General features: G+C 41.3%; 1 protein-coding gene across 2 annotated transcripts; it reads right to left on the bottom strand.

Moving 5' to 3' along the window:
• si:ch211-39i22.1 (fibrous sheath CABYR-binding protein) lies at window positions 1–26,653 on the bottom strand. Of its 2 annotated transcripts, none has more exons than XM_046363421.1 (10): window positions 26,379–26,653; window positions 19,893–20,261; window positions 16,302–16,334; window positions 14,904–14,954; window positions 14,661–14,747; window positions 14,065–14,085; window positions 13,922–13,939; window positions 3,814–3,930; window positions 2,419–2,472; window positions 1–2,322 (listed from the first exon to the last, which is right to left on the bottom strand). In XM_046363421.1, the coding sequence occupies exons 1-10, from the start codon at window positions 26,437–26,439 to the stop codon at window positions 2,291–2,293; spliced, it is 843 nt and encodes a 280-aa protein (XP_046219377.1). In that variant the 5' UTR covers window positions 26,440–26,653; the 3' UTR covers window positions 1–2,290. The 2 variants fall into 2 exon arrangements, with proteins under 2 accessions (XP_046219377.1, XP_046219376.1); XM_046363420.1 differs by having other exon boundaries at window positions 14,904–14,969; window positions 26,379–26,652.
• Between the last annotated feature and the right edge of the window lie 827 nt (window positions 26,654–27,480).

Raw genomic sequence — 27,480 nt, forward strand, 5'->3', positions numbered from 1 at the left:
CATAGTTCCCCCTGGACAGCTTCTTTATTTCTTTCTCCAGCATTATTTACACAATTCAAAAAGAAATATGTGCTAAAGGATTAAAATCACACAATTCTCAAACACACAACAACAAAGACAGATTCATTAAATATAAGAGTGGAGTACTCTGTGTACCACCGTATCATCATTACACTTACCATAGAACTCTTTTGGAGAGGAAAGTTATTCTCCAAAAGAAGTATTGTCAAGACAATGATATTCAGAGGAGTTAGTTGGCTAAAACACACACAGATCATGAGAACAGGCTAATCAGAAATTGCTTCTCCAAGAGTCTCACAGTCTTTCACTGTGAACTGGAACATTCTTACTGTGTGTTCAGTGGTGAGCTCCTCCCAGGCTGACTCCTGCCCAGGGTTATACTGCATACAGTCGTATACCCTTTTCACACTACTACGCCAAACCAAGCTGTACTGGGCTTGCCCAGTTACACATCTCCCATAGTTGCTGGACCCATGTTGGAAAGAATAATGTGAAAAGAAAATATGCTGGCCAGCACAGTACTGTTTGGGTGAACCCTGTGGCGTTAAGCAGGCACTGGGTTCTCCAACTCTGGTCCTGGAAGGCTGCTGGGTGGGCAGTTGGAGACCCGTGCCTGAGTCTAGAGCTGTGTCTGAAATGGTTCCCTATTCCTTTATAGCAGGGCTTCAAAAGTATTCCACTATAGAGAGAGTAGGGAGCCATTTCCGAAGACTGGCCTTAGTAGTGAGATAGAATCTTAAAAAGGCTTCCCAGGTGAAACATCTAATGTAAGGCACTTACAGAGCAGTACAGCATTATATTATAACACATACTATTTGAACATTTCAATAGAGCTAAATGTTCTCATATGTTGTTGTATTTTAGACAAGGTCCCCAAGCCCCTCGAATACCCAGCAAACACACAACAGGGGTGATATCTTCGGTCCTCGTACCAGCTCTCACATAGCTTCCTCTAACCAGCTTTCACAGAACAACACTACTAGCCTGGTGTTCCAGTCTTTTGGTGCTTTGGCCAACTCCTCTCTGAGGTCCTTCATTGTCACACAAAACATGTATGGCTTGACAATGATAGAGAAGTTGGCTACATTAATTATGGGAGAAGGCTAGAAGAGTTGACTACAGCACATACAGTATGAAACCAGACTAGAAGAATAGTAGCCAGAGGTGGCAGGTAGCCTAGCGGTTAGGAGCATTGGGCCAGTAACTGATTGGTCTCTGGTTCAAATCCCTGACTAGGTGAGCTGACTAGGTGAAAAGTCTCTCAATGTGTCTTTGAGCAAGGCACATAACCCTAATTGCTCCTGTAAGTTACCCTAGGTAAGAGCATCTGATAACTGACTAAAATGTAAGAGTTGGCTACAGTATGAAACCAGGCTAGAAGAGTTGGCTACAGTATGAAACCAGGCTAGATGAGTTGGCTACAGTATGAAACCAGGCTAGAAGAGTTGGCTACAGTATGAAACCAGGCTAGAAGAGTTGGCTACAGTATGAAACCAGGCTAGAAGAGTTGGCTACAGCACACACAGTAAGGGCTTGATTCAATCTGTAGCACTGAAGATCAGCATTATATCATGGATGTTCAGCAATACGGATTAAATCAAACCCTCAATCATTGTAAAGAACCAAACAACGGTAACATTTCAAATAATGGAGGGTCCATTTTATCCTAAATAATCTGGGAACTGTAGCCTGGTTGCTGTTCAGCCAATTACATGCCACTCCTTGTATTCATTGTCTTTTGCCAATCTTCAAATATGAACATTCTATCATTATGAGCTTGAGAAGATCAGAGGATTTGATCCTGATTCGATAACCGTCACAGTTATCCTCCAATCACAATGTAATTGTAAATCCGGTTTACATTTTGAACTTTAGGAACGTAAGCCAGATAAGCCAGTCTCTTTGGCAAATGACAGGAGTGGCAAGGAGTGGAATGTTAGCTAAAATGACAGGAACCCAGGTGAACTTCCCAGTACTTGTATACAGAGAAATAGGCCTACATTGTCTCGGTGCTGTTAAGTGGATGGAAAATATCGCCCCTTTTTTAACAGATTACAAATGTGATCTTTAGAAGACACTGAGATACTACTGATTGGTCTCACTCTAACGTGGTGCTGAAAGTTAATAACCTCCAAACCACTATCTCACAGTTTTACAACTATAATCAGTTTAAGGCCTAATGATTGGGATGGATCTGTGTATGAGTGTGTGCGTGTGTGTTATGGTAATCTGCTGGTTCTGGTTCTTCTCCATTGGAATCTCAGACGATCTAGGAGGATTTAGTCAGCAAGTTGCTGAGAACTGCAACCAGAAAAGGACACGCTGGGTTAACAACGGACAATCACAACACCGGCAGACAGGTGGTTGATGTGTTTGACTTATTAAGATACTACGTACCCTGGGGATTCGACTGGGTCTCAGCCTCCTCCTTACGGGCACTCTCTACATCCCCTGATGGAGAGACAGGGAATTCATTACTATTTCTCTCAATGTAGCTGTGTCATTAGGTAGTGTATCTTGGTGAGAATTTTTTTTTCCCATTTCAAGAGGTTAAATTTTAAAAAGAAGATAGTAAGTGCCTATAAAGTGACAATTAAAATAACAGGGTTGACAATTTCATCTTAAATCAGCCATAATCCCTTTTTATGACAGGGGGGAAGGAAGCTGGTTGTGTGCAACAGGGAGGTGCAATTGAATTCAAGCTCACCAACATTTTTAGGGCCCGATTTGATCAGATCTGCTTCAGCCGAAATTCTCATAGCTGATATTTTGACGGTGTTGGAGGTGGAACTGCGTGAGCACTGTCAAATCCACAAGCGGATCCCGGCATTATACCTAAAGCAGACACTGCTATTGGCTGCACGAAGTCGCATTAAGAGAAATCCCATGCAGCCTTGTTTACAAGTTCGAACACTGGAAGGCCGAAAGAAATCCTAATGATTTTGTTTAATGATTTTGAATTTGAGCGTCATTATTTCTATATAGCCTACACTTTCTCGTTCTGAACTTCTAATGCCATTGGGTGGGTGTGGCTTCGAGACTATGATCACAAAAGCAGCTGCTCACCAATTTGACAGCTCCAATGCAGTTCCACCACCAACAAAACATCAACTATGTGGTTATCGTTATGTTGGCTATCGCTTTTACACTCTGATTCTTAGTGAGTCCAGGTCTGAATTGTTAAAACATTTCTAGCCTGTCTATCTATGGGTAACAGAGTTGAAATGTTATGCTCGACCCGTTCAGTTTTCTACCACATGGCCAAAAAGAGTAGAACCAGCTCACCTGCTTTTACACTAGGATTTCACTATTAGATGTAAAAAACACATACTAATTATGAATAGTTTCACCATATTAAAAAGAGAGTTCAGTTCATGTAACAGGGTAGACCTTAAAATGAGGGATAGAATAATCTGACTATTAAATTAATCACTAATCACATGACATAAATAATCATCTTCAGAAATGACTCTGTCAAAGCAAAGAAATGACTAGGGCTTTACAATACTGGTGAAAACATTGAGAAATGTTGGGATTCAGTGGATTAAAATCTTTCTAGAGGTCACAGAGGGATATGTTAAAATGATGAATTTTGGCACCTAAGCAAGTCTTTATTCATATAGAAAATCAGATTTATTGAATTTTCCATGTGGTCTATATCAAAGGACACTTCATTGAATAAATATTGCTGCACAATTTTACTTAAAATATCAAAGGGACGCAAAAGGTACTCTTTCCGTGGAACAAGCCAGCTACAGCAGCAGACAGTATGTAGTTGATGGTATATCTCACCTCCACTGTTCTTGAAACAGAGCTTCTTCTTGTGATAGGTGAAGTATCCGGTGGCAGCTCCAACGATCGCCACGCCGATAGCACACAGAATGCCCACCACCGAGCCAGAGCTAGACCCTATAGAGACAAAAGTGGTTATAACACTGCTTATAATGCAGCTTGTTGAAAGGTTCTGTTAGGTGGTTATATACAGTATTTTCACAGTAGATATGCAATAGTGTATTTCGCAACAAAGATGCAGCGTGATGCTGTTGCATCCATAACCATACGTATATACACTGTTGGGCTCTGCTTGTGTCCAGAGCAGTGGCGTTCCCTATGACATGTGCTGAGTGTGTGTGACGAGTGTGTGTGAGGTGTGTGTCTGTAACACCAGCTACAGCAGAGATTATTCTGAAACATACATCCAATAATTACAATACGTTACCTTCCACACAACTGTCAGCAGATACAGCTATTAACTCACTATGTCAACAGCTGTTAACTCTGTCACCACGTCAATCTGACTTCTTCTACATAAGACAATGTAACACGACAGAATACTATCACAACCGAGTCACTACATACAAGAAATAACAACCATAGTTCAAATGAATAGAACCCCCCCCCCCCCTCACACTTCACTTGCTAAGTATCCCTTTTCCACTTTCCCCAATACATTAGTGCAATAAACAAGGGATACTTTCAGAGTAAGCTGTGAGGAAGTTTATTTTCTTTTGAATCTCCCAATGCACCTGTAAATACCAACCAACCACACAGTAGAGATACCACACGTTTCCCAGAGGGTTCTACATAGACCCCAGAAGAGTTCTAACTGGAACCAAAAAGGGTTATCTTATGATGACAGCCGAAGGACCCCGTTGGAACCCTTTTTGTACACACATAAAAAATATGTTTATTTATCCAATGTATTTATTTATAAGAGTAATTTATGAATTGTCATATTATGTTTGATGTGCAGGGGCAGCAACAAAAACTGCACTGTAGTGTACTTTCAGGTTTAATGTGTTGTGTGTAGACCTACATGGCTTGTATCTGTGTATGGATGAACATAGCTTAATCATTAAGTGGGAAAACTGCCTCTCTGTTCTATTGGACTTTTAATACTAGGGTTCATATAGAGCCTGGAGCTGTATCAGTCACCACCCTGTAATACAGACAGAGAGAGAAAGAGAGCACTAGACCAAGCCAATGGTTTGAGGCCAAACCACACGACTAACAACATTGCACACTTTATGGAACACAAAGCCTTCACTATCTCATCCTGGAATATCAGAAATACAGACATTGTCATCCTACAATAAATATGGTATAGAGGAGATGGACCCAGTGATTGCCCTCTAGGTTAAAAGAGCTGGTAGTCCCAGCCACCAAACTACCAGGTGTAAAACAGGGAAGGGACTCAGGGGGTATGTTAATTTGGTATAGAGCAGAACTAACTCACTCTATTAAATAAATCAAAACAGGAACATTTTACAAATTCAAAAAGGAAATGATCTCAACAGAGAAAAATGTCTTCCTGTGTGCTACCTATATCCCCCAACTAGAATCATCATACTTTAATGAAGACAGCTTCTCCATCCTGGAGGGGAAGTCAATCATTTCTAGTCCCAGGGACATGTACTAGTCTGTGGTGACCTAAATGCCAGAACTGGACAAGAACCGGACAAGAACCTGACACCCCCAACACACAAGGGATAAACACCTACCTGGAGGTGACAGCATTCCCTCACCCATATGCCCCCCTAGGCACAACTATGACAACATAACCAACAACAAAGGGTCCCAACTCTTGCAGCTCTGCCGGACGCTGGGTATGTACATAGTCAATGGTAGGCTTCGAGGAGACTCCTACAGTAGGTACACCTATAACTCATCTCTTAACAGTAGTACAGTCGTGGCCAAAAGTTTTCAGAATGACACAAATATTAATTGTCACAACGTTTGCTGCCTCAGTTTGTATGATGGCAATTTGCATATACTCCAGAATGTTATGAAGAGTGATCAGATGAATTGCAAATAATTGCAAAGTCCCTCGTTGCCATGAAAATGAACTGAATCCCCCAAAAACATTTCCACTGCATTTCAGCCCTGCCACAAAAGGACCAGCTGACATCATGTCAGTGATTATCTTGTTAACACAGGTGTGAGTGTTGACGAGGACAGGGCTGGAGATCACTCTGTCATGCTGATTGAGTTTGAATAACAGACTGGAAGCTTCAAAAGGAGGGTGATGCTTGGAATCATTGTTCTTCCTCTGTCAAACACGGTTACCTGCAAGGAAACGCCTGCCGTCATCATTGCTTTGCACAAAACGGGCTTCACAGGCAAGGATATTGCTGCCAGTAAGATTGCATCTAAATCAACCATTCATTGGATCGTCAAGAACTTCAAGGAGAGTGGTTAAATTGTTGTGAAGAAGGCTTCAGGGCGCCCAAGAAAGTCCAGCAAGCGCCAGGACCATCTCCTAAAGTTGATTCAGCTGAGTGGGGTAAGATCATTTTCTCTGATGAATCCTTTTCTGATTGTTTGGAGCATCCGGAAAAAAGCTTGTCCAGAGAAGACAAGGTGAGCGCTACCATCAGTCCTGTGTCATGCCAACAGTAAAGCATCCTGAGACAATTCATGTGTGGGGTTGCTTCTCAGCCAAGGGAGTGGGCTCACTCACAACTTTGCCTAAGAACACAGCCATGAATAAAGAATGGTACCAACACATCCTCCGAGAGCAACTTCTCCCAACCATTCAGGAACAGCATGACATAAGGCAAAAGTGATAACTATGTGGCTCGGGGAACAAAACATCGATATTTTGGGTCCATGGCCAGGAAACTCCCCAGACCTTAATCCCATTGAGAATTTGTGGTCAATCCTCGATAGGCGGGTGGATAAACAAAAACCCACAAATTCTGACAAACTCCAAGCATTGATTATGCAGGAATGGGCTGCCATCAGTGGGCCAGAAGATGATTGACAGCATGCCAGGGCAGATTGCAGAGGTCTTGAAAAAGAAGGGTCAACACTGCAAATATTGACTCTTTGCATCAACTTCATGTAATTGTCAATAAAAACCTTTGACACTTATGAAATGCTTGTAATTATACTTCAGTATTACATAGTAACATCTGGCAAAAATATCTAAAGACACTGAAGCAGCACATTTTGTGAAAATGTATATTTGTGTAATTCTCAAAACTTTTGGCCACGACTGTACTGCAGACTACTTTATCACTAACCTCAACCCAGAGACTCTCAGAGCGTTCACAGTCAGCCCACTGACACCCCTGTCAGATCACAGAAAAATCACAGTCTACTTGAACAGAGCAATACTCAGTCATGAGGCATCAAAGCCAAAGGAACTAAATAATATTAAGAAATGCTATAGAGGGAAGGAAAGCAGTGTGGAAACCTACCAAAAAACAATTAGGCAACAACAAATGCAATCCCTTTTAGACAACTTCCTGGATAAAACATTTCACTGTAATAGTGAAAGTGAAAACTTCATCTGAACAGTATATTTGACCTCTCAGCTTCCCTGTCAAATAAAAACATGTCAAGTAAGAAAATTAACAACAATGACAAATGGTTTGATGAAGAATGCAGAAACCTAAGAAAGAAATTGAGAAACCTATCCAACCAAAAACATAGAGACCCAGAAAACCTGAGCCTACTCCTTCGCTACGGTGAATCACTAAAACAATTTTATTTTACCTTTATTTAACTAGGCAAGTCAGTTAAGAACAAATTCTTATTTTCAATGATGGCCTAGGAACAGTGGGTTAACTGCCTGTTCAGGGGCAAAACGACAGATTTGTACCTTGTCAGCTCAGGGGTTTGAACTTGCAACCTTCCGCTTACTAATCAAACCACTAATCTAACCACTAGGCTACCATGCCTCCCCTACCATGCTGCCCCATATAAACACAGACTGTCATGTTCTGACCTTAGTTCCTTTGTTATGTCTTTATTTAGTATGGTCAGGGTGTGAGTTGGGTGGGTTTGTCTATGTTCTGTTTTCTATGTTGTGTTTTTGCGTTTGGTCTGGTATGGTTCTCAATCAGAGGCAGGTGTCGTTAGTTGTCTCTGATTGAGAATCACACTTAGGTAGCCCTTTCCCACTTGTGTTTTGTGGGTGTTTATTTTCTGTGTCTGTGTGTTCAACACGGAACTGTTTCGGTTGGTTATTTCACGTGTCGTTTATTGTTTTGTTTCAGTGTTTGCTTGTTTTAATAAGTTTGGGGGTTTGAACTTGACAAAATATAAACCCTCCAACCGAAAAAGACGTGGTATTGATGGTATCCTAAATGAAATGATAAAATATACAGGCCACAAATTCCAATTGTCTATACTTAAACTATGTAACATCATCCTCAGCTCTGGCATCTTCCCCAATATTTGGAATCAAGAACTGATGACCCCAATCCACAAAAGTGGAGACAAATTTGACCCCAATAACTACCTAGGCGTCAACAGCCACCTTGGGAAAATCCTCAGCATTATCATTAACAGCAGACTCATACATTTCCTCTGTGAAAACAATGTACTGAGCAAATGCCAAATTGGCTTTTTACCAAACTAACGTACAACAGACCATGTATTCGCCCTACACACCCTAATTTTCAAAGAAACAAAACAAAACAAAGACAAAGTCTTCTCATGCTTTGTTGATTTCAAAAAAGCTTTTGACTCAATTGGGCATGAGGGTCTGCTATACAAATTGATGGAAAGTGGTGTTGGGGGAAAAACATACGACATTAGACAGGGATGCAGCTTAAGCCCCAGCCTCTTCAACATATATATCAACTAATTGGCGAGGGCACTAGAAAAGTCTGCAGCACCCGGCCTCACGCTGTTAGAATCAAATGTCAAATGTTTACTGTTTGCTGATGATCGGGTGCTTCTGTCACTAACCAAGGAGGGCCTACAGCAGCACCTAGATCTTTTGCACAGATTCTGTCAGACCTGGGCCCAGCAAAATGGTCCTGGGGCTCTGTTCACAAACACAAACAGACCCACAAACCCAATTTTGATCAACTCCCATATCTATTGGGTAAAATACAACAGTGTGCCATCACAGCAGCAAGATTTGTGACCTGTGACAAGAAAAGTGCAACCAGTGAAGAACAAACACCATTGTAAATAGAACCTATATTTATGTTTATTTATTTTCACTTTTGTATTTGAACTATTTACTCATAATATGACATTTGAAATGTCTTTATTATTTTGGAAATTTTGTGAGTGTAATGTTTACTGTAAAAGAAAATAGTGTTATTTCACTTTTGTTTATTATCTATTTCACTTGCTTTGTAAACATGTTTCCCAATCCAATAAAGCCCTAAAATTGAATTAAATTTGAGAGAGAGGGGGGGGGATATAAAGAGAGAGAGAGAGAGAGAGCGAGAGAGAGAGAGAGAGAGAGCAAGAGAGAGAGAGAGAGAGAAGAGAGAGAGAGAGAGAGAGAGAGAGAGAGAGAGAGAGAGAGAGAGAGAGAGAGAGAGAGAGAGAGAGAGAGAGAGAGAGAGAGAGAGAGAGAGAGAGAGAGAGAGAAAGAGAGATACATCATTGGACAAAACACCCACAGAAAATCCACAGAAAGAATGTTGCTAAAACATCCAAAATGTACAAAGAAATTCCACAAACCATGAGTGCAGGGCAGAACTTGGAAGGTTCATGTAAGTACAGAGCATTTATAGTCAACAGTCTTTGCCCAAAGAGTGGCACGTTAACAAAACTGGCCCAAATACACAAGATCGACATGAACACAAATAATCTGTCCCCAAGGGCAAAACTTAAACAGCTGGAAGTGAATAATAAGAATGCATACATCGACTATTGGCAAAGTGAGGTTGAAGTTCAGAGAAAGACTTCACTTAAGCAGAATACTTAACACGTGTAAAAGACCCCAAACAAAGAAAAACATAAACCAAATACAGAATTAGTGATGATAGCCTGGCAATTGAAACAGGACGCCATCAAAAAACATGGCTGGCCAGAGAAGACTGACTACAGTATGTCATAACTGTGGGTCAGGAGAGATAGAAAGTGAAGAACACTTTCTAATCTTCTGTCCCAAATATAGATTACCTAGAGAGTCCTTTTCCCCCAAATTCATAATGAAAATGTCAAAAAATTGGACAGAACAATCAAACAACAATCAAACAAGGTATGTGGTGATAGAGTTGGCAGCACGATATGTCACAGCTTGCCACAAGTTAAGGGAGGAAATATAAAATGTACTATCTTCTCCATATATTATAATTATAGTGTATAGACTATATAAATACCAACAATATTTTTCATTTTTCTCTTATATATATATATATTTTAATATTATTATTACTTTAATGTTTTTGTTTTTTCATTACATTAATTTGATTCTGAACGTTGACCATTATTACACTTTTCTAATAGATATTAATTTGTTTTATTTACAACAGTATATATGTATTTCTATAATGCGTGACATCAAAAAAATTTATGGTTTGATATACATTTAAATATGATTTTCTTGCAGATTCACATTTGTATTTACAGGAACAAGAGTCTAGATATGCACAATGAGACAGATCGTTGCGACATAGGGCTGAGCATTATCATGCTGAAACACGATGTGATGGCGGCAGATGAATGGCACGACAACGGGCCTCGGGATCTCGTCACGATAGCTCTGTGCATTCAAATTGCCATCGATAAAATGCAATTTTGTTTGTTGTCTGTAGCTTATGCTTGCCCATACCATAACCCCACCTCCACCATGGGGCACTCTGTTCACAACGTTGCCATCAGCAAACTCCTTGCCCATACACATGGTCTGCGGTTGTGAGGCCGGTTGGATGTACTGCCAAATTCTCTAAAACGACGTTGGAGGCGGCTTATGGTAGAAATTAACTTTCAGTTCTCTGGCAACAGCTCTGGTGGACATTCCTGCAGTCAGCATGCCAATTGCATTGTGTTGTGCTACAAAACTGCATATTTTTGAGTGGCCTTTTATTATCCCCAGCAATAGGTGCACCTGTGTAATGATCATGCTGTTTAATCAGCTTCTTGATGTGCCACACCTGTCAGGTGGGTGGATTATCTCAGCAAAGGAGAAATGCTCACGAACAGGAATGTTAACAAATGAGAAATACGCTTTTTGTGTGCATGGAAAATGTCTAGGATCTTTGATTTCAGCTCGTGAAACATGGGACCAAAGCCTTACATGTGGCATTTATATTTTTGTTTGGTATAAATATATTTAAGCTATTTTTTTAACCTAACCTATAGCCTGACCCGTTAACGTATGTATTACTGCTCCCAGTTGCAGGAAGTGGCATAACCCCCAAAAACTATACAACACGAATGGCTCCTAGACTCCCACACTTGTGGAAAAAAGGTTCCAAAACTATTCTTTGTCTGTCCCCATAGGAGAACCTCTTTTGGTGCCAGGTAGAACCCTTTTGGGTTCCATGTTGAACCCTCTGAGGGTTCTACATGGAAGGGCTCTCCTATGGGGATCGTAAAGAACCCTTTTAGGCTCTAGATATAATATTTTTCCTAAAAGTGCAAGCATGTTTCTGTCTCTAACACTAACACTAAAACCCAAACTAAATAATATTAAAAAACAAATGTAAATCATGTATAAAACTAAAACTAAATAAAAACTAGCAATCAGATCTGAAAAATAACTGAAACTAAACAGAATTTGAAATAATATTTAAAAAACGGATAGAAAACACCTCACAAAACTATAATAACCTTGGCTATCACACACGCAAATTAAATGTGGGGGAGAGAACTCTCTGAGACAAGAGGGACTGTTAAGACACTGAGCCCCACATATCACAGTATGGAAACTCTGAACTATTCTACAGAATAGAAACTAGAAACTATAATAATAATAATATATGCCATTTAGCAGACGCTTTTATCCAAAGCGACTTACAGTCATGTGTGCATACATTCTACGTATGGGTGGTCCCGGGGATCGAACCCACTACCCTGGCGTTACAAGCGCCATGCTCTTACCAACTGAGCTACAGAAGGACCACAACTAGTCTACAGTATGGAAACTAGAAACTGTTCTACAGTATGGAAACAAAACTATTCTACAGTATGGAAACTAGAAACTATTCTACAGTATGGAAACTAGAAACTATTCTACAGTATGAAAACTAGAAACTATTCTACAGTATGGAAACTAGAAACTATTCTACAGTATGGAAACCAAACTATTCTACAGTATGGAAACTAGAAACTATTCTACAGTATGGAAACTAGAAACTATTCTACAGTATGGAAACTAGAAACTAGTCTACAGTATGGAAACTAGAAACTATTCTACAGTATGGAAACCAAACTATTCTACAGTATGGAAACTAGAAACTATTCTACAGTATGGAAACTAAAAACTATTCTACAGTACGGAAACTAGAAACTAGTCTACAGTATGGAAACTCGAAACTATTCTACAGTATGGAAACTAGAAACTAGTCTACAGTATGGAAACTAGGAACTATTCTACAGTATGGAAACTAGAAACTATTCTACAGTATGGAAACTAGAAACTAGTCTACAGTATGGAAACTAGAAACTATTCCACAGTATGGAAACTAGAAACTATTCCACAGTATGGAAACTAGAAACTATTCCACAGTGTGGAAACTAGAAACTACTCTACAGTATGGAAACTAGAAACTATTCCACAGTATGGAAACCAAACTATTCTACAGTATGGAAACTAGAATCTATTCCACTGTATGGAAACTAGAAACTATTCTACAGTACGGAAACTAGAAACTATTCCACAGTATGAAAACCAAACTATTCCACAGTATTGAAACCAAACTATTCCACAGTATGGAAACTAGAAACTATTCCACAGTATGGAAACTAGAAACTATTCCACAGTATGTAAACTAGAAACTATTCCACAGTATGGAAACTAGAAACTATTCCACAGTATGGAAACCAAACTATTCCACAATATGGAATCTAGAAATTATTCCACAGTATGGAAACCAAACTATTCCACAGTATAGAAACTGGAAACTATTCTACAGTATTACAATTAGAAAGTACTCTACAGTATGGAAACCAGAAACTACTCTACAGTATGGAAACTCTAAACTATTCCACAGTATGAACACTAGAAACTATTCCACAGTTTGGAAACTAGGACCTATTCGACAATATGGAAACTAGAAACTATTCCACAGTATGGAAACTAGAAACTATTCTACAGTATGGAAACTATAAACTATTCCACAGTATGGAAACTAGAAACTATTCTACAGTATGGAAACTAGAAACTATTCTACAGTATGGAAACCAAACTATTCCACAGTATGGAAACCAGAAACTATTCCACAGTATGGAAACTAGAAAGTATTCCACAGTATGGAAACTATAAACTATTCCACAGTATGGAAACTATAAACTATTCCACAGTATGGAAACCAAACTATTCCACAGTATGGAAACTAGAAACTATTCCACAGTATGGAAACTAGAAACTATTCCACAGTATGGAAACTAGAAACTATTCCACAGTATGGAAACTAGAAACTATTCCACAGTATGGAAACTAGAAACTATTCCACAGTATGGAAACCAAACTATTCCACAATATGGAATCTAGAAATTATTCCACAGTATGGAAACCAAACTATTCCACAGTATAGAAACTGGAAACTATTCTACAGTATTACAATTAGAAAGTACTCTACAGTATGGAAACTGGAAACTACTCTACAGTATGGAAACTCTAAACTATTCCACAGTATGAACACTAGAAACTATTCCACAGTTTGGAAACTAGGACCTATTCGACAATATGGAAACTAGAAACTTTTCCACAGTATGGAAACTAGAAAGTATTCCACAGTATGGAAACTAGAAACTATTCCACAGTATGGAAACTATAAACTATTCCACAGTATGGAAACCAAACTATTCCACAGTATGGAAACTAGAAACTATTCCACAGTATGGAAACTAGAAACTATTCCACAGTATGGAAACTAGAAACTATTCCACAGTATGGAAACTAGAAACTATTCCACAGTATGGAAACATCCAGAACACACACATTGGAGAGAGAGACAGAGAGTGACGGAGCAGGACTCACCTTGAGTTTCAGCTGTGCCTGATTAGAAGAAATAAAATCAAAGAAACAGACAATTATTCACATAACACACACACAAATAAAACACACATGTACACCTCCCGATTATTGACATAATATATCATTAGGGGAAGCAAGGCCTTTACCTTCTGCTTCTGCTGCATGGGCTGGAAAAAGAGAAGGGGGAGGCATTATTCAAATCCAGTCGGTAATCTAGTTGATGCCCTGAAGGTATTTACTGCTATAGAGTTTCTGCTCTAACCGGTTGGAAAGGACAAATCTACATGCAAACACTCACACACACGTACTGTACTTAACCAAGTGTATATTTGCATATGGATCATAGTGAATGTGAGTCATTCATGACTGGAAATGTCTGTCTGTAAGCTGCAGCACCTGAAGGCCGGTCTCATGTTGGAGCATGATAAACCTCCTGCATGTGACTCATTAGTCTATATTAGTCACTTTATTGGTCATAGACCACAATGAGCCCTGAGCAGTTAATATATTGTAAAAGCTGTTTTCTGACTCATCCATAGAGGCTCCGTATCTAACTGTATATCAGAATGTAATCAATCGGACAAAGCTTAATGATGTAGAAATGTTCCCATTATTATTTCAAGTGTCAGTTTCAGTTAACAGACATTTGTCTGGTTCTATACTCTGCTGGAGCCAACTGTTCTTGCCCAGTTCCATACCACATGTGTTGTATCCCCTAGCAGCAGCAGTATAAGATACTAACCAACTGAGCCCCCGCTGCGCCTCTTCCCTCCCGCGGGTATGTCTTCCTCATTCTCAGCTATGGCGTCCTCCAGATCCAAATCTCCCCCTGTTTCAGTTCATTAAAACAATGACTTTTCATTTATCAACAATGTGGTGTCAACTTTAGTGTGGCATGTAAAGCCAAACTAGCCCTTCCCCCTGAAACACACACACACACACATAAAAACACGTGCTTAGTCACACAGGCCGTTGAGACTCTCACCTGTCTTCTCCTCCCTGGGCTCGCTCTCTGCTGGTGTTTCAGGCTCCGCCTCTGTAAAAGGAAGGACTGAGGAGAGGTGAGACAGGTTTTGTCAGGGGAAAGGGAGGAGAGGTGAGACAGGTGTTGTTGGGGAAGAGGGAGGGGAGGTGAGACAGGTGTTGTCAGGAAAGAGGGAGGGGAGGTGAGACAGGTGTTGTCAGGGACAGGGAGGAGAGGTGAGACAGGTGTTGTCAGGGAAGAGGGAGGGGAGGTGAGACAGGTGTTTTCAGGGAAGAGGGAGGGGAGGTGAGACAGGTGTTGTCAGGGAAGAGGGAGGAGAGGTGGGACAGGTGTTGTCAGGGACAGGGAGGAGAGGTGAGACAGGTGTTGTCAGGGAAGAGGGAGGGGAGGTGAGACAGGTGTTGTCAGGGAAGAGGGAAGGGACGTGAGACAGGTGTTGTTAGGGAAGAGGGAGGGGAGACAGGTGTTGTCAGGGAAGAGGGAGGAGAGGTGAGACAGGTGTTGTCAGGGAAGAGGGAGGAGAGGTGGAACAGGTGTTGTCAGGGACAGGGAGGAGAGGTGAGACAGGTGTTGTCAGGGAAGAGGGAGGAGAGGTGGGACAGGTGTTGTCAGGGAAGAGGGAGGGGAGGTGAGACAGGTGTTTTCAGGGAAGAGGGAGGAGAGGTGAGACAGGTGTTGTCAGGGAAGAGGGAGGGGAGGTGAGACAGGTGTTGTTAGGGAAGAGGGAGGGGAGGTGAGACAGGTGTTGTCAGGGAAGAGGGAGGGGAGGTGAGACAGGTGTTGTCAGGGAAGAGGGAGGAGAGGTGAGACAGGTGTTGTCAGGGAAGAGGAAAGGGACGTGAGACAGGTGTTGTTAGGGAAGAGGGAGGGGAGACAGGTGTTGTCAGGGAAGAGGGAGGAGAGGTGAGACAGGTGTTGTCAGGGAAGAGGGAGGGGAGATGAGACAGGTGTTTTCAGGGAAGATGGAGGAGAGGTGAGACAGGTGTTGTCAGGGAAGAGGGAGGGGAGGTGAGACAGGTGTTGTCAGGGACAGGGAGGAGAGGTGAGACAGGTGTTGTCAGGGAAGGGGGAGGGGAGGTGAGACATGTGTTGTCAGGGAAGAGGGAGGAGAGGTGAATAAAGGACTACAGGACTAAAGTAGCATTGCACACTGTATAGACATGTGGTATCTGTGACTCCAGGGTTGTAGGCCTAGCTTTAAGAGCAGCAGTGGCAGGTGAGCTAGACCTGAAATGAATAAAAACCAGCTCACTAAAGTCTGACATCAGAGCTTCTCAAACACAGTCAAACTGTCTCTACTTCTATAGTAAACTAACTTTACTGGTTCACCAGAAAACTGCAGTCTTGTAAATGTAGGGGGGCAAGCGGAAATGTTTGGTACTGACAGTCCATTCTTACCTGGTTCAACAGCTTCAGACAGATCTAGTTCATCTGCACAAAAAAAACAGACACATAGAAACAGACATAAACACAAAGAAATATGAGCAGCACCTTCAAGCTGATTTATGACTGTCTGAGAGGCCAGAGTTGTTTGTTCAGTTGGAGCAAATGGGGGAAAACTCTTTAAAAATGAGCAGGTACTACCTGAACTTGTCAAAGAATGCTATATTTCAGTTTTTCCATTTCAAAAGTGTTTTTTGGGCCCAGATGTCAATGTCTAACTGTAAATATGGTCAGGTGAGAGGTGAGGGTTAAGGGATAAGGGGTGTTAATGTGTTGATGTTGTGTTTTACCTTCATCTATCACTCACTACTACACAGCCGCTATAAATTATCATCCATTTCGTCTGATACGTTACAAATTACAATTTGTTGTAGCTAACGTTAGCTAGGTGGCTAGGTGTCTGGTTAAGATTAGGGGTTAAGGTTAGGAACTGGGGTTAAGGTTAGGGTTAAGGTTATGGTTAGGGTTAAGGGAAGGGTAGCTAACATGCTAAGTAGTGGCAAAGCAGTAAAATATTTTTTAAATAGTTGCAAATTAGCTAAAATGCTAAAGTTGTCTGTGATGTTATTCGAACACTCAACCTTTGGGTTGCAAGACATTTACGTTAAACGCCCACCCATCCTCCCTGACCAACCTCCCTCCTTTCGATTTTTTGGCTTAAGTAACCTTCTGTCTTATGTAACCATAACAAACATAACATATCAGACTAATTTAAGCTTCACAGATGTACTTTTACCATGTTACATCTAGTCTGAGGCCAGGGTGGAGAGAGAGAGACGGGTGTGTGGGTGTGTATGTTGTTAGGGGTACACATTTAATCCGTCAGTGCATTTATTCCCAAACTGGGGTATGGGGGTACACGCAATGCCGTCGGGGGGTACGCCAAATAAAAATGTGATTCTGATTTTTAAAAAGAAAAATAAATAAATAAAAGTAGTAAGACATGTATAAATTCAACAGATACCAATAACAAGGGGCTAGAAGCGTCTTATATGGTGAGCTACCAAGTGGCTAGGACAGGTGAGCCCCATGCTACTGTGAAGGACTTAAATCTTCCTGCTGCCACGGATATGGCTGGGACAATGCTGGGGGAAAGGCCAGCAAAAACAATACAGACAACGCCCTCATCAAACATCACTGTTTCACAATGCATCAGTGAAATGGCAGGAGATGTTTTGAAACAATTACTGTTTCGCATACAAGACAGTGAATTCTATGTTACAGTTGGATGAGTCAACAGACGTGGCGGGCCTGGCACAGCTGCTGTTATTTGTCCGTTACGTTTATGGAGGGTCAATTAAGGAAGACATCCTCTTCTGCAAACCACTGGAAACCAGGACAACATGAGAGGATATGTTTAAAGTACTGGACAGCTTTGTGACATCAAATGGACTTTGGTGTTTAAGATGTGTTGATATCTGTACTGATGGCGCAAAAGCCATGACAGGGAGACATAGTGGTGTGGTAATGTGCATGTAAGCAGTTGCTCTCGATACCGCTTGGGTACACTGCAGCATCCACCAAGAAGCTCTTGGGTACACTGCAGCATCCACCAAGAAGCTCTTGGGTACACTGCAGCATCCACCAAGAAGCTCTTGGGTACACTGCAGCATCCACCAAGATGATCTTGGGTACACTGCAGCATCCACCGAGAGGCTCTTGCAGCCAAGGTAATGCCTGACAGCTTGAAAGACATTTTGGACAATACAGTGAAAATGTTTAAAGCAAGGCCCCTGAACTCTCGTGTATTTTCTACATTATGCAATGATATGGGCAGCAACGATGTAAGGCTTTTACAACATACGCTAGTTATCGCTAGTTATTGCTAGTTATCGCTAGTTATCGCTAGTTATCAAGGGGCAAAGTATTGACACGAGCTTAAAGTTTTCTTTACTGACCATAATTTTCACTTGTCTGACCACTTGCATGATGACGAGTTTCTCACACGACTGGCCTATCTGGGTGATGTTTTTTCTCGCCTGAATGATCTGATTCTAGGATTACAGGAACTCTCCGTAACTGTAGTCAATGTGCGAGACAAAATTGAGGCTATGATGAAGAAGTTGGACCTCTTCTCTGTCTGCATTAACAAGGACGACACACAGGTCTTTTCATCAACGTATGATATTTTGCATGCAAATGAACTCAAGCTTACGGACAATGTCAAATCTGATCTAGCGAACCACCTGAGTGAGCTAGGTGCACAATTAAGCAAGTACAATCCCGAAACGGAAGACACAAACAACTGGATTCATTATCCCTTTCATGCCCTGCCTCCAGTCCACTTACTGATATCTGAACAAGAGAACCTCATCGAAATTTCAACAAGCGGTTCTATGAAAATTGAATTTAATCAGAAGCCACTGCCAGATTTCTGGATTGGGCTGCGCTCAGAGTTTCTTGCCTTGGCAAATAGCGCTGTTAAGACACTGATGCCCTTTGCAACCACGTACCTATGTGAGAGTGGATTCTCGGCCCTCACTAGCTTGAAAAGTAAATACAGGCACAGACTGCGTGTGGAAAATTATTTAAACTGAGACTCTCTCCAATACAACCCAACATTGCAGAGTTATGTGCTTCCTTTCAAGCACAACCTTCCCATTAACCTGTGGTGAGTTATTCACAATTTTTGATGAACACATAAGGTTCTAAATAAAGAGCAAATGGCTAAATAAAGAGCAAAAGTATTGATTATTATTATATTATTATTTGTGCCCTGGTCCTATAAGAGCTCTTTGTCACTTCCCATGAGCCGGGTTGTGACAAAAACTCACACTCATTCTTCTGTTTAATAAATGTATCGTTTCGTGTGTGTGTGTGTCAGGCTTACAATGATGGCAAAAAACAACATTTGACAGTGCGCCGACCCTGGTGCTAGAGGGAGTACACAGCTGGAAGTTGAATGTTTGAAGGGGTATGGGACTATAAAAAGTTGGGGAACCACTGCGTTACAGAATAGTGCCTTGAGGTCTACACACTGGCAGAATCACAGTGTTAAAGTGTTTGGATTTACAGTTTCAGACTGCGTTCAGAGCACTTTCTCTGGCCTTCCAACACACCTTCTAAAATGATTCTGTGTCTTCTGTCTGTCTAGAATAGAATTTGTACAGTGTCCTACGAGAAGTTCATCGGCAAGAATGTCCGAATATGTTACTGTGGCTGGCTGTTGACTCTGTGTCGATCAGATTCCTCAGAAGGCCAACTAAATTGTACTTGACCCTCCCCACCCACTTCACCTGTAACTCCATCCCCTCCAATTCAGTTTTCGAACAAGTAAGGATCCAAGAACTCAAACCTGAAGCTATACAGCTCAATGAATTGAAACTGGTCCTATACACTTATATGCAAAGATCATGAATGTACTGTAGGTGTATGGGGTGTTTGACCTGCTGTATGTGCATGTGTGTGTGTGTGTGTGTGTGTGTGTGTGTGTGTGTGTGTGTGTGTGTGTGTGTGTGTGTGTGTGTGTGTGTGTGTGTGTGTGTGTGTGTGTGTGTGTGTGTGTGTGTGTGTGTGTGTGTGTGTTTGTGTGTGTGTCTGGCTCACCTGGTTCAGCCTCAGCTTCAGGGGCTGCCTCTGCTTTTACTGCTGGTTCGTCTACGACTTCTGCGTCCTCTTCCTCTGTGGCTGGAGCCTCCTCTTCCTCTGTGGCTGGAGCCTCCTCTGCAAGAGCGTCTTCTTCTGCCAGAGCATCCTCGACTGTCGGAGCCTTTTCCTCTGTAGCTGGAACTTCCTCCTCCTCTGTAGCCTCCTCCTCTTCTTCCGCCGGAGCTTCTTCTTCTGCCGGAGTTTCTTCTTCTGCCGGAGCCTCCTCAGCGACCAGGGCCTCCTCGGCAGCTACTTCTTCTGCAGGGGCCTCGGGCTCTGCTGCTTCTGCCTCTGGTTCCTTCGCTTCTGGCTCAGTAGCAGGGTCTTCTGGAGAGAGGAACATACTTTTCCTTTAGCCAGCAGCAGTGTACCTCATCACATTTTATGACATCACAGATAAATATGACAGGTGTACTCTAATGGGCATGTGTGTGTTGCAGTCAGAGGGGGCTGTGACATTCCCCTATTGTCTGTAAGGTGCAGCAATGTGCCAGAGAGTGTAACAGCGAAACAGCAGACAACCTTCTCACGTCAACCCTCTTACTTCTCTAAACCAGGCATGGCCAGCTGGTCCAGGAGAGACACAGTGTATGCAGACTTGTTCAAGCCCTGCTTCTGATCCACCTCCTGATTCAACTGGTCTACACTGAATAGCTGATCAGTTGAAGGTGTTCAAGCTGGGTTGGAACAAAATCCTGAACACCCTGCAGCCCTCAGAGACTGGAGTTGCCCTTCCCTGTTCTAGAGAACAGAATCAATAGTCAAACACAATCCAACATCAACAATGACAAAGGCAGACCGACTGGCTTGTCATCTTATGTGTGTACTGTCCTGTATGTGAGAGTTTCGTCAGGAAACGAAAGACAGGGACTTTAGACTACTGTACCTTAAACATACTGTACATACGTGTGTGTGGGGGAACCACATAAAAATGATACGTGTTGCTGTTCTCATGTGATATTAGACATTTTCTAAAGCTATATGACTCATGTACATGAGAGAGACCCTATCCTGAGACTGATGCCTTTCCCCTAGTCCCAGAGACGCATGTTATGTGTGTGCGTGAGTGTCTTTAATTTTTTTTATTTATTTGACCTTTATTTAACCAGGCAAGTCAGTTAAGAACAAATTCTTATTTTCAATGACGGCCTGGGAACAGTGGGTTAACTGCCTGTTCAGGGGCAGAACGACAGATTTGTACCTTGTCAGCTCGGGGGTTTGAACTCGCAACCTTCTGGTTACTAGTCCAACGCTCTAACCACTAGGCTACCCTGCCACCCCGGCAGACAGCTTCCCCTGTATTACGTGTGTGTGTGTGTGTGTGTGTGTGTGTGTGTGTGTGTGTGTGTGTGTGTGTGTGTGTGTGTGTGTGTGTGTGTGTGTGTGTGTGTGTGTGTGTGTGTGTGTGTGTGTGTGTGTGTGTGTGTGTGTGTGTGTGTGTGTGTGTGTGTGTGTGCGTGCGCGCATGCATGCGTGCGTGTGTGTGTCTTTAATAAAGACAGCTTCCCCTGTATTACATGTGTGTGTTAACAGGAAGTTTGGAACAGAAGGGAGGGGAGAGAACATAATGTTCATATTTGGGAGTTCCGCAACATTACAGCGCGAGGGCTGGTCCTCATCAATTGGAACGATAGATGAGGCAGGTATACCCCACACAAACACACACTAAAACTCCCTTACACATAGTGCTATAATAAAAACAAGGCAAACTGCAACTCAAGGAAAGTTTTACTACAGAAAAGAGAAAATCACGACATGGGCAGCTCCAACTCTGACATTCAGCAACATACTGTAACATATACTGTAATGTAATGTAATATTATGTTATGTAATGTACAGGAATGATTACTCTTATCATTCCCATAGGAACCTAAAGAGAATACAAAACATGGGCACCATTTCACATACGCAGCGCAGCCCGGGCATAATGCTAAAAACCTGAAACATTTTAAAACACTGGGACGCCTATAATGTCAGGGAATCTATACTGTACAGTACACTACGCTTTGAGTGATGGTTAATGAGTAAGTGTGTGTGTGTGTGTGTGTGTGTGTGTGTGTGTGTGTGTGTGTGTGTGTGTGTGTGTGTGTGTGTGTGTGTGTGTGTGTGTGTGTGTGTGTGTGTGTGTGTGTGTGTGTGTGTGTGTGTGTGTGTGTGTGTGTGTGTGTGTGTGTGTGTGCGTGCCTGCATGCCTGCATGCGTGGGTAACCTTGCCCTCTCTGGTAACAGCAGGTACTCAGTATGAGGTGGTTGACAGGTGATATGTTCCAGTTAGTTAGAACATTGTGTTCTCAGGTATTTCTATTGTGTGGTGGTGTGGAGGGACCCTGTTGTTGTTTTCCCTGTTTCAGCTGACCCTGTGGAATAAATGCACTACTTTTGGCCACACAGAACCCAATGGACAAAAGTATAGGTCACTATGGGGAATAGGCTGCCATTTCAGATGTACCAGTTGTTTTGAGTATCTGGAGGGTCACAGTAGAATCCAGGTGGCTCACAGCAGAGAACCACTGATCTAGAACATTCTACGGAACCACTGATCTAGAACATATACTGCTGCTACTGTCTCTACATGTAGACCTGGTCTGGCTCTGAGCTGGGTGTAAGGCCATCTCCAAATACCTGTACTTGCGCTCTAAATATTAGCCATTTTGGGAATGCGAAAATAGAATGTTTATAGGATCTATTTTTTTTTTAAATTGAGTATGATTTAAATGCAATGATGTCATACTAATTTCAGCCTCTCATCTAGTAGAATTCTCTGCACACTATTGAGGAAGATAATCGTCTTTTCAGACCCATGTGTGTTTGACAACAACTGATAATCAAAGAATGGGACGGAATGTAGCAAAATGAACAAATGGCAGGAAACAACATAACTGTGCATTAGATGTCACATTCTCAGCAGGATGAGCCTAGTGTGCTGTTATTCGTTTCTTACTGAATTTGTTTTTTACTAAACAGTACGTTCTAAATAGTATGCAGGACAATTAGTACACTGTATGTCGTTTTCGTAAGTAGTAGGCAAGACAGATTTCGGGCAAGGCCACAAAGTCATCTGGTCTGGCTCTGAGCTGTGTGTGTGTGTGTTGTTTAATCTGTGTTTGCATTTGAAAGGTATAAACACACATACAGTGGGGAATCATCTCTCTCACACACTCATACACACTCTCAATAATACACACACACTCCTACACACTCACTCACCCACCCACTCACACACACACATAGACTTAACCCTGGGGGAATGAGAGAGGCTGAGACTGGTTCTGAGTGTAGGGTGTAGTCTGCAGCTGGGCTGGATTGGGTTACTGAGGCAGCGCCCAGCCCTTTAGTACTGACATACATACGCACACACACACACACACACACACACACACACACACACACACACACACACACACACACACACACACACACACACACACACACACACACACACACACACACACACACACACACACACACACACACACACACACACACACACACACACACACACACACACACAGACACACGCACACAACCCATTCATCATGTACACACAAACCCACCTACACCCAAACAGAGCCTAGAGCACCATGACACTGTGACAGACCAGAACTCATCTCATGTGTGATATACAGTAAAGCTGTGTTCCAGCAATATGTTGGCACAATGAGATCACAGTATAATGTGAAGTTTTCATTAATGAACTGGCTTCAGATCAGTCTCCTGATGGGAAGGAGGTGTGGCAGCCAGGACTCAGACTCTGTCTGTGGAAAACATAAACTATTATTTCACGACATTAACCAACATGACTTAGGCCAGATGAGACTGTAATAACTCTTATATCACATTAATACCAGGTCACAATCATTGTTAAAGCCAGGTGCCTGTAGCCCTGCTAGTTGTGGAATAGAGATTGGTCCAAGGACAACACACAGGCCTATTGGTAAGAGATAGTAAAGGATATATGGGTACAGGGGTAGAGGGAGACAGACAGAGAGAAAAGAGAGAGTGGGGGAAGAGAGGGGAAATGTGTGAAATAGAGGAAGGGTGACAGAACATGGACACGTGTTTGGTATCTCAGATTGTTTTGTCAATTCTCACATACAAACTTAATTGGGAGGAAGTATGTTTGACATGCTTTTTACATTTGTATCACAAACCATTTTCTAGACAACCATGATAGAAGTGGCCATTTTAGGCCCTTTTAGACCTATACATGACTCCTGTGATCCTATGATCCTTGCACTATACATGGTACAGACAACATCTTGGTGTCATTATACTCCTTATGGTGATCTCTCAAATATGGAGTGTATAGATTCTGAAATATATATTTTCACATTCTTATATTTAACATAAAAAATATGAATATGAATGATTTTGATTTTGCTTATGACAATATACTCTTCAAAAACATCACATTTCCAGAGTGGTCTCTCTGCTATTTTAATTGATATGACCCATTTTATACAGAGGAATTAACATTATAGGCAGTGGTGGAAAAAGTAATACATTGTCATACTTGAGTTAAAGTAAAGATACCTTAATAATATATTATTAATCTCTTATTATTATTAATCTATTACTAGAAAATGACTCAAGTAAAAGTGAAAGTCACCCAGTAAAATACAACTTGAGTAAAAGTCTAAAAGTATTTGGTTTTAAATATACTTAAGTATCAAAAGTAAAAGTACAAATAATTAATAATTCCTTATATTAAACAAACCAGACGGCACAATTTTCTAGGTTCTTTTGTTATTTACGGATAGCCAGGGTCACACTCAAACATTCAGACATCATTTAAAAACAAAGCATTTGTGTTTAGTGAGTCCGTCAGATCAGAGGCAGTAGGGATGACTAGGGATGTTCCCTTGATAAGTGTGCAAATTGGGCCATTTTCTGTCCTGCTAAGCATTCAAAATGTGACAAGTATTTTGGGTGTCATGGAAAATGCATAGAGTAAAAAGCACAGAATTTTCTTTAGGAATGTAGTGAAGTAAAAGTATAAAGTTGTCAAAAATATAAATAGTAAAGTACAGATACCCCAAAAAACTACTTAAGTAGTCCTTTAAAGTATTTGTACTTAAATACTTTGCACCATTGATTATAGGTCCAATCATAGCACTCCTTTAGGATTTCACATTCAGCAAGTCAGCGGCAGGGAGGGAGTGTCCTTTGAAACCATTTTCCCATTCACTGTGTTGGTGGTGCTCATATAATGTGTCATACCTTCAGAATTAGCAGAGAGCCCACTGGAAATGTCATGTACTTGTAGAGTATATTGTTCCAAACAATATGTCTTCAAATTAACTAAATAAAAAAGGGTCGTTTTGAGATATTAATATTAATATGTTTAATGTTGAATAAATTAATGTGAAAAATGGTATTTCAGGATCAAGACACTCCATATTTTAGAGCACACTATAAGGAGTATAATGGCACCAAGATGTTGTCTGTATCATGTACGGTTCACAGATCATAGGGTCTTACAGGAGGTACGTATAGGTCTAAAAGGGGCCTAAAATGGCCACTTTCATCATGATTAAAAATAATAATAATGGTTTGTGGTACAAATCTAAAAAGCATTTCAAATATCCTTCCTCCCAATGTTTCCATGTGAGAATTGCTAGAACAATCTAAGATACCAAAAATATCTTCAGATCTGCTGGCATGGAATCACTCTACAGGAGTAGAGAGAAAGAAAGAAAGAAAGAAAGAAAGAAAGAAAGGAACAGAACATGGACACAGACAGTAAAGGGATCGATCACATTGTCCACAACCCACATGACTACATGTCCAGTAGGACATACCCTATAGGACACTCAATCAAATGAATTTTATAAATACCTTTTTACATCAGCATTTGTCACAAAATGCTTTATTAAACACACGTTTACCAGTGTACACACATTATAGATACATCCAGTACGACTATACTGTACATGCGGTAGGCCACACCTTATAGGACTATGAAGCTTTGGGCCAGTAACCAAAAGGTTGTTGGATCGAATCCCCGAGCTAACAAGGTAAAAATCTGTCGTTCTGCCCCTGAGCAAGGTAGTACCTGAGGACGTGGATGTCGATTAAATGCGGAAGACAAATTTCAGTTGAATGCATTCAGTTGTACAACTGACTACATACATACAATATAATGCATATCTACACACCAACATCATATCAGACTGAAAGAATGATGCTATCTGGCACATAGCCTACAGTGTGATACATAATGATACATCAGAGCAGGTTAATCAACATTATTTTTGTTCTGTATATCAGCCTCAGGTAGAGAGAGACAGAGAAGGATTGAGGGTGTAGGTCATAGAAGTAGTGGGTGTGCAAGGTGTCAGTACTTGATTAACTTGTCAAAGTAGAAACAGAAACATAAAGCACCATAAAATGAGTTGTAAAAGTGCTTACCAAAAGTACATTAGTGGATGTAAAAGTGCTTACCCTGTGTCTTGGCTCCAATCACCAAACTGCCCAGCAGGAGAATCCACAGGTATGACATCATGGGAACACAGTGTGCTGAATTACAAAGCTGGAGTTTTAGACTTCTCTGTTGAATAGTGAAAATAATACAAGTAGTAATGATTATGTTTCTGGTAATGTAGAATGGGTATGTGTGTGATCTGATTATAGTTTCATGGCTATGTGTGTGATGTGATTATAGTTTAATGTTGCCTCCTCTGCTGCAGCAATCTTCTTACACCTTCTTTTTCACTGCATGGAACCAACTTTAACGGGCGTGTCTTTCTCCCAGCCACACCCTAGACATAAGCTGTATTGTTCCATCAGACACCGTGCGCTGCGAACACTTGCCTGGCTGCGAAGGCGTCGTGTACATTTCTATGGGAATGGAAGGCGATTGACTAATTGAAAATCTGTTTTCATAAGCCTGCACTAACCATAGTATGGACTGAAATCTTTATACGATGTCATGTTATTTGTGTGTAGAGATATGACATTTCGGCCCATGGGGAAGAAAGTACTATCGAACTGTACCTGTACAGTGACTTCTGAGAAAAGTACAGACAATATGACACCGAATCATAGACACAGAACAAATAATCGCAGACAAACCTGTAGTTTAGTGGCCCAACTCTACGTCGCCTACCTGTGTAGTGACGATACCAATATGAGAGCTAGACCAGTGCAAATGGATGGTCTATTGTCGCCATCTAGTAATTCACAATGGTACTGGGATTAATTAATACGCTGAATTAGTACGTGCTCTTATAATATGGTCATTAACGAAGCCCAAACTGACACCATGCTGATCATTGCGTTTTATTTATATGGATTTTCTATATATTCTATGTATAGAAAATAGAAAATCATATGTACATGGAACAAAAATATAAACACATGTAAAGTTTTGGTCTCATGTTTCATTCGCTGAAATAAAAGATCACAGAAATGTTCCATATGCACAAAATGATTATTTCTCTCAAATGTTGTGCACAAATTTGTCTACATCCCTTTTAGTGAGCATTTCTTCTTTTCCAAGATAATCCATCCACCTGACAGGTGTGGCATATCAAGAAGCTGATTA

This window comes from Oncorhynchus gorbuscha, linkage group LG09 (assembly GCF_021184085.1).
Source record: "Oncorhynchus gorbuscha isolate QuinsamMale2020 ecotype Even-year linkage group LG09, OgorEven_v1.0, whole genome shotgun sequence".
NCBI classification, from domain to species: domain Eukaryota; kingdom Metazoa; phylum Chordata; class Actinopteri; order Salmoniformes; family Salmonidae; genus Oncorhynchus; species Oncorhynchus gorbuscha.